The sequence below is a fragment of the Pezoporus wallicus genome, unplaced genomic scaffold (genome assembly GCF_028554395.1).
Source record: "Pezoporus wallicus isolate ANWC-B61680 ecotype Strahan unplaced genomic scaffold, APGP_CSIRO_Pwel_v1 contig_12961, whole genome shotgun sequence".
Taxonomy (NCBI): domain Eukaryota; kingdom Metazoa; phylum Chordata; class Aves; order Psittaciformes; family Psittacidae; genus Pezoporus; species Pezoporus wallicus.
In genome coordinates, this window is record NW_026635166.1 from 2,196 (window position 1) to 15,781 (window position 13,586).

Genomic DNA, 13,586 nt, shown 5'->3' on the forward strand with positions numbered 1-13,586 from the left:
AGGAAGGGTCTTCACCTGAGCATGGGTCTTCTTGACCTGTGGGTGTGTTTTTTAGTATTATAATGAAGGCAGTTCACTTTAAGACACCTTAAGTGAGTTTTGTTGCCAAGTTGGCCAGCTACATATCTATCTTGCCAGGTTGTCAAATAACTCATCCCATATACAATAGACCCTAGGTGCAGCTGCTCATCGCTATCCCCCCCCCCCCCTTCTTCCTCCCCCTGCTCCCGGAGGGATGGGGAGGAGAATCAAAAGAATGTAACTCCCACAGGTTGAGATAAGAACAGTAACTAAGGTATAACACAAACCACTACTGCTACCACCAATAATAATAATGATAAGGGAAATAACAAGGAGAGAATACAATTGCTCACCAGACACTGACTGATACCGAGGCTGACCCAGGCAGCAATTTGAGCCTTCCAGGTAACACCCCCCAGTTTATATACAGGGCATGACATGCTGTGGTATGGAATACCCCTTTGGATAGTTTGGGTCAGGTGTCCTGTCTCTGCTTCCTCCTGACTTCCCCTCCTCCCTGGCAGAGCATGAGACTCAGAAAAATCTGCTTCCGTAGTATGTGCATACTGCAGTTGTGGAGATCCCTTGGGGTTTTACCTTTGGTTTTCTTTCTAACATAAGTTCCAGTCTTCAAAAAAACAACTAAAAATCTTACTGGTTCTTCTGGACTAGAGAAGACAATGAAAACCAAGATGGCAAAACGGATCAGTTGTATTTTAGATTGGAACTTCTGCTACAACCTTCAGAGCATGTAGTTGGAGTTCAGCTAATTCTACTCATTTCCTACCAGCTTTATGTGAGCATTTTTAGTTTTATTTGTTGTAACATTTAGACCCAATGTAATATTCCAGTAGTGGTTATTCAAAGCATGGAAGAACCTTTTCATATTTGAAATTACTATCTGAAAGATTTATTAACAAATATTTAATTTTCTCCTCCTCTGCTGGGTTATTCCTAGTCTAGCTCCGTTGCATCTTTGGATATGTTTTGTGTGTCTTGGGTTTGGTTTGGTTTCATTTTGGATTTTGGTGTGGTGTAGAAAACATTCTTAAACCCACAAGGCCCAGAGTAAAGGCATGACAGTCCTAAATTTGTGCTGGAGTATCAGGTCAGTGATTAGTATCACAGTTCCAATATTCATAGCACCTTTGTTTTACAGGAAATAAGAAAATTTTCCTTCAGATTGAGTGGTTGATAAGGGCGAAGGAACTTTCTTGTTTGGTCTTTACTGTTTGAGTATTTTAAAATGTGTCTCCAATGAATGTGTTTAGTTATCTTGCTGCTTTTCACATGTCAAGTCAAATCTTTGTCATTGGCCACAGATTGTTGGACTTCACTGAATTTCTGTGGGACTGATTGGTTTATAAAGTTAGGTAACTCCCAACTAAGGTAGCTAATTTAAAAAAAATAAAATAAAATTTCTTATTTGGTATTCCCTTGTTGTGATGTGACAGTCTGAAACTGGGAGTCATGAAAAAAATAAAATCAATGCAGAAAATCTGTAAAAACAAAGAAGTAGAAAAGTGTGTTGTGTTGTGTCGTGTCCTGTTCCGTCCCCCTGTCCCCCCCCCCCCCCAAATTCTCTTTTCTCGTGTTCACCATTTCAGAGAATGTCGATGCTTGTGATGCAGAGCATGGCTCTTCAGTGTTTTTCTCCTGTGTCAGGGTTTCAACTCTATATGAATGGACACCTGAAACTGAACCATAGGCAATTACTTAACCATTGTGGATTGGATACCAGATACAATGTGAGGAAACTCTTTTTTCCTTGAAGAGTGGACAAATAATGCAAGTATCTCCTTGTTGTAACAGGTGTCTGTGGTCAATGGCACAAGTCTCTTTTCAAGTGACTATGATCTAACAAACATCATTGCAGCATATTGGGATAGATATGGTAAGCCTGAATGTACAACTATGAATTACAGTCATTATCATACTGGCAGCTGTTCCTTTCCCTATTTTAGTTGCAACAGTCTTTTCAGATCCCAACCCTGTGTGGATGGCTGGAAGAGCAAAAGATACACCATTTATCATTAAAGCCACTATTCATTACCTAGTGGAAGTTATCTTGTATCCTTTGAAAACTGCATATACTGTGACATAACTGGGTTGCATTATTTAGGCTTTCACACATAGGCCAAATAAAAACTGTTTTCTTCTAGACTTGTTGCTGAACCTTTTCTTTCTTAGCTAAGCAAATGCTATAGTTCTGAAGCTAACTGAATACCTACTTGCCCATTCTTCTGGATGGTTCTGCTTGTATAACCATTTCTTGTCTGTTGTGGTTTAAGCCCAGCCGGTAACTCAGAACCACACAGCTTCTCGCTCACTCCCCCTCCCCTCCCTTCCTCCACCCGCTCCTGGAGGGGCAGGGAGGAGAATCAGAAGAATGTAACTCCCACAGGTTGAGATAAGAACAGTCCAGTAACTAAGGTATAACACAAACCCACTACTGCTACCACCAATAATAATAATGATAAAGGAAATAACAAGGGAAGAGAATACTACCGCTCACCACCTGCCGACTGATACCCAGCCTGACCCGAACAACGATCTAGCTCTTCTGGGTAACTGCCCCCAGTTTATATACTGGGCATGACGTGCTGTGGTATGGAATACCCCTTTGGATAGTTTGGGTCAGGTGTCCTGTCTCTGCTTCCTCCTGACTTCCCCTCCTCCCTGGCAGAGCATGAGACTCGCAAAGTCCTTGGTCAGAGTAAGCATTACTTAGCAATAACTAAAAACATCGTTGTTATCAGCATTGTTCCGAGGCTGAAAGTCAAAAACTCAGCACTGCACCAGCTACTAAGAAGGAGAAAAATGACTGCTACTGCTGAACCTAGGACTTTGTCTTTCTCTGCTGGGAACTCATATCAGCCTTTCTATACTGGCCTTTAAGGCAGTTTTTAGCCATTCACAGTGAATATCCTTAGGAAGTCTTGCTTTGCTCCTGCAGCACCTGCTGCCCCAATGTGTCATGGATGCCACTAGCAAAACATGATACTGTATTCTCTGACTTAAAGCAAATCATTAGAAAACTGTATGCAAGGTAATCTCACACAAATAATAACCCCTGCAGTGGATGTGGCAAATCTGTTGCATGTGCAAACATAGCTGATTTTTTTTTCCCCTATAAAATAATTCTTCCTTCATTATGCTTTTTACTTATTTTCTCTAAGAACAAGCCTGTGTTTAAAAGAATTTGTATGGAGCACACTTTTTAGGAGGTTTGTTTACCTACCTTCTAGTTCATGACCATCGTCCCCATTGTCCCAGCATTGGAGCAACCAGGTGGCAATGTGCTCCCCTGGATGACGGGTGAAATCCTTTCGCATATTCCGTAGCTCGGTTGAGGTCTGGGGTCAACAAGTCACCTCTTCTTCTTCCTCTGATCCACGTAATAATAACTCCTGTTCAGATGCTGTCCCCTGTAGTAAGTGCATTGGTTCTTCATCTTTATTCACTGTACAGGTTGCTCTTTGTGCCTCTTGTATGCTTTTCCCCTTGCTTATAGGGGCAACTGATATTGGCACGAATTGGTCCTTTGGTTTAGCTGCAGTGACTATCACTGTGGTTGGAGTGGCTGCAGTGTCTGTTGTTGGGGTTGGTGAAGCTGCTGTGCTTGGAGGTTGAGTAGCACCAGCAGCTGCATTGTCTGTTGCTTTTGGGGTTTTAGTAGCTGCTGTACTTGTCACTGGGGTTGGTGTAGTTGCTGTGTTTGGAGTTGGAGTAGCTGCATTGTCTGTTGCTTTGCTATCAGATCCAGAGACATCTTTTTCCCTTTGAAGGTGCTGGATAGTGTTGAACAGGGCTCTGTAAGTGTAGGCCAAGCCCCAGCACGTTGCCATGATTTGTCCCTCTCTGGTATGACCAGAATGACAACACACCTCATTTAAGTGTTTTACTGTTTTTTCCAGATTTTGCACTTGTTCAGTGGTGAAGTTCCAAAGCCCTGGAGCGGCCCACTGGCCTAGATACTCGCCCATACTATCCCACACACCCTGCCTGCCTGTCGTTATCTCAGCCCTTCGTGCCCCACGTGAGTGAGCGGCTGCGGGGTTCAGAGTTAAGGGCTGTGCTTAAACCGCGACAACTAGTCACCCTGGACACTGCCCCACCTTCTGGATAGCCCGGGTAACGCAAACGGTCGTGGGTCTCGTACAGGAGTTGGGAGGTAGGTTCAGTGCAAGTGCAGCTTAGCACAGTTCCATGTACTGCTTCTTGCATATGGCCACTTTTGAACGGTGTCTAAAACCAGGCTTATAAACAGCAACTATAAAGTGTTTGTGATGTGTCTTACGGTTCTGCGGCACTCGCGAATGAAATGTTTTAATCTGTGCGCAGAAATTCCTTGGTTTCTCTACTGTTTTCTTGCTCCCATGTTTTGTTTTTTCTTGCGTAAATCCAAGGGTTTGGAGGTTTTCTTGTTCAGTTTATAGTTTAGAATTTCTTGTTGATATTTTCTCACTCAGGTGTTGTGGTCTTCTTGTTAATTTTGTGGGATTTGGTATTTATTAGTCAGGATTTATGGTTCACTGCTCAGGGCATAGGTTTTAAAACTAACCTCAGCTAGATTCTTGGGTGACATGGTCTACTGTGACGCGTCCCTGCCCATGGCAGGGGTGTTGGAACTAGATGATCTTAAGGTCCTTTCCAATCCAAACCATTCTGTGATTCTATGATACGTTGTAAAGCCCCAGCAATCATTTGGGTTCTGAGATTTGCAGTTTTTCAGCTAGAGTTTAGGGTTTATAGCTTATTGTTAAATAGACAGGTCTAAATCCTGAGATAATAAGCTTTGGATTATTGATCCCAGAAAGGCACTAACACTCCACAAGGTATTGATTAAAATTCCATTTATTGAATTTAACACTAGAAGGAAAAAGAGGTTAGGATGGATAGTTCTGTGTCCTTCAGATGCTTGGAACTCTGATTTGCACAGAACCAGAGGGACCTTCAGTCAAGTCACAGCATATCATGCAGATCCCCTCTGTAGGGAGGTTCCACTAGCATCTTGGTCTTTAGAGCTCTTACAGTATTTTTTAGAAGAAAAAAATCTATTTGTCATCTCTGTCATCAGAGGAAAGGATGTTCACATGGGAACCTGCTGCTTCACTTTAAAATCAAGACAGGCAGGCTTTTTACCAGACCTTTACCAAAGGTCAATACCATACATTTACTAAAAATCGGTACCGTAACCTAGATCAAAAGCACCTTTCTTACCGTATCAGAGGTCCGTCGTGAGCAGCGGAGGTCGGTCGCGGTCGATAGCTCCCCAAGAATCTCTCGGTGCCAGCTGGAGCAGGATCGAAACGCGATCCTCCTCAGCAATGCCCGCGAGGTCCCATCTGGGTCGCCAAAATGTTAGCGTCGAGACAAACACATAACCACCGGGATGGTTATATGAGGTGCTTTATTGAGGCGCCGGGAACCAGGGGTACGCACCCAAATCTGGTTCCGATTCCCGTCACATCGCGTTCGCAATTTATACACTAAAAATTTCGTAACTAATACATATTCAACACAGATTACATCATTGACTAATACATGTGCATCAAAGATTGCTACATCAATCTATTACGACATCAGCCTCTTCTGCGCTTGTGCAGCCCCCTCTGGTGGTCGCCCTGATGAAGTAAGGAGTCTTCCTCAGATGAAGTAAGAAGTCTTCCTCAGGTTGTCCTTTTCACCTTTCCTTTACTTGGCCAGGTCCCAATCGTCTTCCGGACGTTAGCATTCTCTTATCTTCACCAGGATGCTTCTGGTATGCCGTTTTTGGCTATCTTAAACTTAGGTTCTGCTTGGGTAGAGTTTTACAATACATACACCTATACTCCCCTCACCATATGCAGTTATGTTAGCTCTTGCTACCAAGACTACCATTGTATCATGTAGTTACAGAGTAACTATGATACAAAACGGCAAAGTTACAACGTCTTCTATTATACAAAGCCTCACTATTGATGTATAAATTTCTCAAATATAATCACTTTACTATTTTATATGATTATTTTATTGTAAAAACTTCACCCTCTCTAACAATCAGAGGAAAGGATGTTCACATGGGAACCTGCTGCTTCACTTTAAAATCAAGACATGTAGGTGCTCTCTCTAATTACCAGTGCCAAGTGGGAGCTGCCTACAGGCTCCTTTTTTACTGTTAGCCAACTAAGTTTATTTTGTTAGCAAGGGATGTGCATAGCACAGCACAGGCTGGAAGGCAAAGCTATACGTGCAGCATAGCACAGCTCAGTCCTGCACCTTATCAGGTTAACTGTTATGTGGATCACTAGCTCCATGATCATACAATAGTCTTCTGGTTAGGATTACTAGAGTAACCTTCCAACCACCCTGCATTAAGCTCTGCACCCTGATCTGAGGTCTCAGTTCAGTATAATGCAGGCACAATGCACTGAGCCAGAATGTTGAGGTGGCGGGCAGCCTGAGAGCTGTGCAAGTTTCTTGCAGAGTCCTAGTCAAGGGGTAAGGCAGAGGAACGAGTGGGTGAGGTCAGGGATCCTCCTCTCAAATACCAGAGCTTAATCTTATCCCTGAAAGAAAAAGCAAGGAAGGAGGCTCACAGCTGCTCACTGACTTGACACACCATGGACTGCTGCAGTAGGAGCTGACTCTTCTGCATTACACTGATGAACGCTGCTCCAGTGATGACTCTTATGGGGTCAGAGGAGAAGGGGTAAGCATAGTGGAGCACGGAGCCCCATAGCAGACTCACTCCCAGGTGTTAGGTGCATTAATAAATAATTGCTTTACTTTTTACACTCATGGCTGTGGGTCCTGCAGTCCCTTTACATTCAGTAAGAAGTGCATGAGGACTGTACCCAAGGGAAGGAAGCCTCCTATTGCTTCTGAGGGAGTGGGAGCTGGTCCCAAGGTCTTTTAGACCATTTTTGGGTCACTGGGAGGCATCCCAAAGAACTCCATCACTGCTCACAGGGCTGCTGGGGATTTATAGACATTTGGGGCTGTTGTGGCATTTCCCATCATCCCAGGGGCAGCTACCCTCCCCTCCCCCCCGGGCTGCATGAGGTCCCCAGGCTGCTCCTGACTTTGCCTACAGCACCCCAAGGTGTCCTCAGTGTGTCTGGGGCAGAGGGCTGGGGTCTGTGGGGACAGTGCTGGGAGATAGGGGTGCTGTGTGCCACTGGGCCTTCTGCTTTTGGCTGGCTGTGACTCGTAGTCATCAGTTTGCTCTGTCATCCTGTGGTGGTTTTCTTCTTTTCATCCCGTAGCTCTTGATTTGTTCTTTTCCCCTTTTTCCTTTTTGTGCACCTCAGGGCTTCTCCCTTTTTCTTTTGTAAGCTGCTCTCAGGAGCCAGGGCCCACTTTGCTGCCCTGGTAGCCCTAGATGTCCCTGGTTGGGCTGATGGTGATGGTTCCTGTTCCTGTCCTATAGCTGTGGGTTGAGAGGCTGGGGATGGAAAGCCCTAGGTGCAGCCAGCGGGTCTGATGGCAATGGCCCCTCTACATCCAACATGTTACAGTTGAGCAGAGGGTATGAAGCTTGGGGGGGAGGGCTGTGCCAGGGCCTCTATGGGACAACAGAGCCACTTCCAAGTGTTGCCTGCTGGCACCGGAACTGTGACCACAACTGAAGAGAAGGTGAGCTGGGACCCCACAGCTGGGGTCCTCAAAACCCTGGAATATCCCAGGCAATGTGAAAGAAATGGTGGGGAGGCCAGCATGCTGGGACAGGGGGAGCTGTGCTGGGGCTAGGGGTGGTCTGGAGCCATGGAAAGGGGAAGGTGGTGTACTGGAGTGATGCGCTGTGGCTCACCTGTGAGCAGCCCTGGCTCAGCTCCTGCTCTACCCAGGCACCCCTTCCCTGAAGTTCTTTGGCACTGCCCTATACCTCCAGCATAGTCCCAGAGCTGCTCCAGACCTCCACCCCGTGGCCCTCTCCTAGGATTAGTAATTAGTACTAATAATTGACATCTAGTAGATAAAAAATAAATCTATCACACTGGGATTAATGAGAGCTAGTTAGGGATCTAGCAACTCTAAAACCTGTAGCACATCAAAGATGGCACAGTCTTAGTTAAACCATTCAAAATGTAAAATGGTTTAAAATTCCTGTGCTTCCATAAGAATAATATTTTTTACAATTGTATTTTCTTTGTATTAAATTACTTCCCCTTTAAAGTAATGATAATTTTCAAACAAAAACAGTGGGTGCCAAATAATAGGAAGGTACTTCAAATGAAAATGGGTAGATGTACAGCAGGTTTCAATTGAAAGTTTTCAGTACTTTACAATGTAAATTTTCAGAAACAGAGTAGATTGATAAGAAGAAAGAAACTATCTTGTTTTTAAAGGAAAACTAGTTAGCATATTTTACATTTTCTGACAAATCTTCCCAACCCTCATGTAATAATTTTTGAAACTCTTCTGCAACATCGAACAGTGTTGATGGTTTCAAAGGCATTACATTGATATGAATAGAAAAGACTCAGACTGAAAAAAATGAATCAATAAATGTGTTGAGCAAATGTTTAACCTTTAGGTTTGGTTTGCGTTCACATTCTGAACTAATAGTGTCATGGTTTAAGCCCAGCCAGTAACTCAGAACCACGCAGCCACTTGCTCACTCCCCCTGCTTCTTCCTCCTCCTGCTCCCAGAGGGATGGGGAGAGAGAACCAAACAAATGCAACTCCCATGGGTTGAGATAGGAACAGTCCAATAACTAAGGTATAACACAAAATCACTACTGCTACCACCATTAATAATAATGATGATAAGGGAAATAAGAAGGGGAGAGAATACAATTGCTCACCACCCGCCGAGCGATACCCGAGGAACCACTCGAGGAGGGAAAAAAGATGTGTAATTGCTAAACGCTTCCATTATATACCTCCCAAAGTATAGAGGTGATGACAACACTGAGAACGCAAGCCAGATCAGTTTCATGATCAATGAGTCTATTACCATAAAGTACAGTGAAACAAGAACCTTAGCCCAAGCCCCCCAGCCAATAAACACTAAACCGGCAAATACCGGCTGTAAGTAAGGCACGACATGCTGAAACTCTGAGATCAAGAAGAACAACTTTGAGAGCCAATAAATCAGCATCGTGACGAGTGACTATTAATCCAAAACAATGAATGCTTATCACAAATACGATTAGACACACTCTGGTCAGATCCGTCGTTATCTCAACTCTTTGTGCCCCATGTTGGGCGCCCACAAAGAACTGTCATGTTTCAAGCCCAGCCTGTAACTCAGAACCACGCAGACACTTGCTCACTCCTCCTGGCTTCCCCTCCTCCATGGCAGAGCATGAGACTCAGAAAGTCCCTGGTCAGAGTAAACATTACTTAGCAACAACTAAAAACATTGGTGTTATCAGCACTGTTCCCAGGCTGAAAGTCAAAACCAGAGCACTGCACCAGCTACTAAGAAGGAGAAAAATGACTGCTACTGCTGAACCCAGTACACTACTGTGGGGTCTCGGGAATTAGGAGACGATGTGCTGCACAGGGTTGCACTCAGTCGGTTCTGCGGTCATGCTGAACTCATTTATTCTTACTGAAGCAACACTTCACATACCCAAAACATCTGGATGGAGCTCAGGGAGAGAGGTGAATAAGCCGGAGCAGCAGGATTTACTTGAAGTAAAAAGCCTCAGAAGTCTCAGACACTAAGGCAGAGCAGGTGATACTGCACATTTGGAAACATGCATTATAATGATTTTGTTTGAATATTTGCACTTCATTTTATATTCACATTTTACCTATCTCTCCTCATTTCTCTGAGCCTTCTCTTTCTTATCTACACACTGTCTTTGGCTATTCACTGGTGTCGTGGTTTAAGCCCAGCCGGTAACTCACTCCCCCCCCCCTTCTTCCCCCCGCTCCCGGAGGGATGGGGAGGAGAATAGAAAGAATGTAACTGCCACAGGTTGAGATAAGAACAGTCCAGTAACTAAGGTATAACACAGAACCACTACTGCTACTACCAATAATAACAATGATAAGGGAAATAACAAGGGAAGAGAATACAACTGCTCACCAACCGCCAACTGATACCCAGCCTGACCCCGACAACAATATAGCTCATCTGGGTAACTGCCCCCAGTTTATATACTGGGCATGACGTGCTGTGGTATGGAATACCCCTTTGGCTAGTTTGGGTCAGGTGTCCTGTCTCTGCTTCCTCCCGGCTTCCCCTCCTCCCTGGCAGAGCATGAGACTCAGAAAAGTCCTTGGTCAGAGTAAACATTACTTAGCAATAACTAAAAACATCAGTGTTATCAGCGCTGTTCCCAGGCTGAAAGTCAAAACCAGAGCACTGCACCAGCTACTAAGAAGGAGAAAAATGACTGCTACTGCTGAACCCAGGACAGTATCCACCCCTTATTCCATACCATTCACGTCATGCTCAAATCCCATATTTTTCAGTATACCATCACTCTTGTCTCATATATATATTTATATTTATATACACATACACACAAAGAGAGAGAGAGAGATCATTCCTTAGTGCATGGACAAATCCCTATAAAGCTGCTGAGTCCATCGAGTCCATGCTGTCGGGCTCCATCTCTTGTAACAGTGTTTCAGCGCAGGAGAGGCTGTGTGTAGTGCTGGATCGTTGCCTGCTGATGACACAGTGGAACTTGTCTGGTTTCATCAAAGTTCATTCTTTGTTGGGATGATGGTCGGAGAGGAGTCAGGGCCAGTTGCTGATGACCTGAAGACATCTAGTTGGTGGGCTATAAAAGTATTACATAGCAGGAAACAGCATACAATTGAGTTCATTGGCTGTTTTCCCCTAAAATCAAATCCCCTTGAGGTATACATCGCACTTCCCCATCTTCCCACATTACCCACCAAGTATATCCGGGTCCCTGAGCAAAAGCAATCCCACGAGTGGATTTGCCTTTACCTGAAGCAGGAATAACCCAGACTGTCTTCCACAGCAATTTCTTTATGTGCACCACAGGAACTTTGTCCCCTTCTACAGTATGTAAAAGTTCTCACTGGGCTGGGCCAGCCCTGTTGGCAGATCCTCTCGTGTTGACCAACCTGGTGGCTTTTGCTAAATGTGTATCCCAATGTTTGAAAGTCCCACCACCCATTGCTCTCAGTGTAGTTTTTAACAGCCCATTGTACCGTTCAATTTTCCCAGAGGCTGGTGCATGGTAGGGGATGTGATATACCCACTCAATGCCATGCTCTTTGGCCCAAGTCTCCATAGGGTTGTTCCAGAAATGAGTCCCATTGTCTGACTCGCTTCTCTCTGGGGTGCCGTGTTGCCACAAAATCTGTTTCTCAAGGCCCAGGATAGTGTTCCGGGCAGTGGCGTGGGGCACAGCGTATGTTTCCGGCCATCCGGTGGTTGCTTCCACCATGGTAAGCACATGGTGCTTGCCTTGGCAGGTTGGTGGGAGTGTGATACAGTCAATCTGCCAGGCCTCCCCATTTTTGTACTTCAGCCATCGTCCTCCATACCAAAGAGGCTTTAACCTCTTGGCTTGCTTAATTGCAGCACGTTTCACAGTCGTGAGTGACCTGGGCAGTAGTGTCCATTGCTAAGTCCACCCCCTGATCACAAGCCCATATATATGTTGCATCTCTGCCCTGATGGCCTGAAGTGTCGTGGGCTCACTGGGCCAAAAATAATTCACCCCAGATGGATTTCCCTCTGCATTGCCAGTTACTCTGCTTCCATTCCTGCAACCACCCCCACAGGGCATTTGCCACCATCCATGAGTCAGTATAAAGTAGTACTGCCCCCTTTTCTCGTTCAGCAATGTCCAAGGCCAGCTGGATGGCTTTCACCTCTGCAGACTCGATTCACCCTCTCCTTCAGCAGATTCTGCAACTTGTTGTTGGGGACTCCATGCATCTGCCTTCCATCTCCAATGCTTCCAAAGCACTGGAGGGGCCCAGTGAACTAGACACTTGCCCATACTGTCCCCCACACCCTGCCACTCACAACTGTCCAGCCTTGGGGAAAACCTCTTGATCCTTCTATATCGTCATCTAACCCTAGGCAAGTCCCAAACTGGACTCTGCTTAACTTTCGAGATCAGACTAAATGGTCCTGGGTAAAACACACTCTGTATGTGTGCCAACATGCTGATCCCCATCACAATCAGCAGGCAGGTCTTGAGGGTATCCAAAGGCCATTCAAAACCTTCAGAACTCTTAAATGATGCTGTAAATAATCTGGTGGGGCAGCTGGGAACATAAGGGAATGTCTCTTTCATAGGTTGACCACCCGAGGAGGAAGCGCAGCAGGAGGGCCAGGAGACTTCCTTGGATGGATAAGGAGCTGCTGAGGAAACTTTGAAGGAAAAAAAGAGGCTTATAAAAGGTGGAAACAAGGACAGGTGGCCTGGGAAGAACAAGGGATGTTCTCCGGGAAGCTAGGGACCAGGTTAGGAAAGTTAAGGCCCATTTAGAATTAAACTTGGCTAGGGATGTGAAAGATAACAGGAAGGGATTCTATAGGTACGTTACAAATAAAAGACAGACTAGGGACAACATGGGCCCTCTCCAGAAGCTCTCAGGAGAACTGGCTACCCTGGATTTGGAGAAGGCTGAGGTTCTTAATGACTGATTTGCCTCAGTCTTCACTGGCAAATTCTCTAACCACTGAGACAAGGGGGGGCACAAAATTACAAAAAGGAATATAGAAACCTTTATAATCAGTTCTAAGTAATGTTAAGTTTGATGGCTTTGTAATAGTAGCAATGGAAAATTACTGAGGTGCATGATACATAGAAAAAAAATAGAGTACAGCTAGAGAACATACTGAGAATTCTTGTACAAGATAAATTGTTACAGTTGACGTAGTTTTAAGAAAAACAGCCTAGAAGAACAGGACACAGGGATAAGGAGTATCTGGGAATGGCAGGAGTCCAGGATGGGCTACAGTTAAACTAACTGATAAGTAGGAGGACAGGAGGATTATTATGTCTGTGATCCTAATGAACCAATTAAGCTGGTATAAACATTATCTACTGCGTGTGCTTCAAAGGCTGCCAGAAGTGACGAATATTGTTGGAAGAAGTAAACGACCCTCAGAGACCACCACCACAATTCTGTACACATGCAGGGAACTTCCTGGAAAGTAATGTAATCCATACGTAGCCTCATGAATATGTATGTATGCCTATTATATCATTGTTCGTATAAATAAAACATGGAATGGGTGTTATTGTTAAAGGTAAATTAGTATAGGCTTTTAAAATTATTATGAATTTATATACAAAATCAAAGAATCATAGAATGGTTTGGGTTGGAAGAGACCTTCAACGATCATCTAATCCTCCCCCCCTACTATTGGCAGGGACACCTTCCACTAGACCAGGTTGCTCAAAGCCCCATCCAACCTGGCCTTGAACACTGCCAGGGATGGGGCAGCCACAGCTTCTCTAGGCAACCTGTGCCAGGGCCTCAGCACCCTCACAGGGAAGATTTTTTTTTCCTAATATCTAATCTAAATTTCCCCTCTTTTCTCTTAAACCCATTCCCCCTTGTGCTATCACTACATGCTCTTGTTAGGGGCATGTCCCTCTTGAGATATTTTTGTAGGCCCC

At 44.8% G+C, this 13,586-nt stretch overlaps 1 protein-coding gene across 1 annotated transcript; it reads left to right on the plus strand.

The window, feature by feature from the left end:
• Positions 1-648: 648 nt before the first annotated feature.
• On the plus strand, positions 649-2,281 carry LOC130599383 (transmembrane protein 231-like; the record flags this gene model as incomplete). The annotated part of the gene is given in 5 exon segments (XM_057409793.1): positions 649-684; positions 686-817; positions 1,629-1,769; positions 1,834-1,915; positions 1,986-2,281. Coding segments are annotated over 5 exon segments (531 nt in total), but the record flags the coding sequence as incomplete, so codon positions are not given.
• Positions 2,282-13,586: the final 11,305 nt, after the last annotated feature.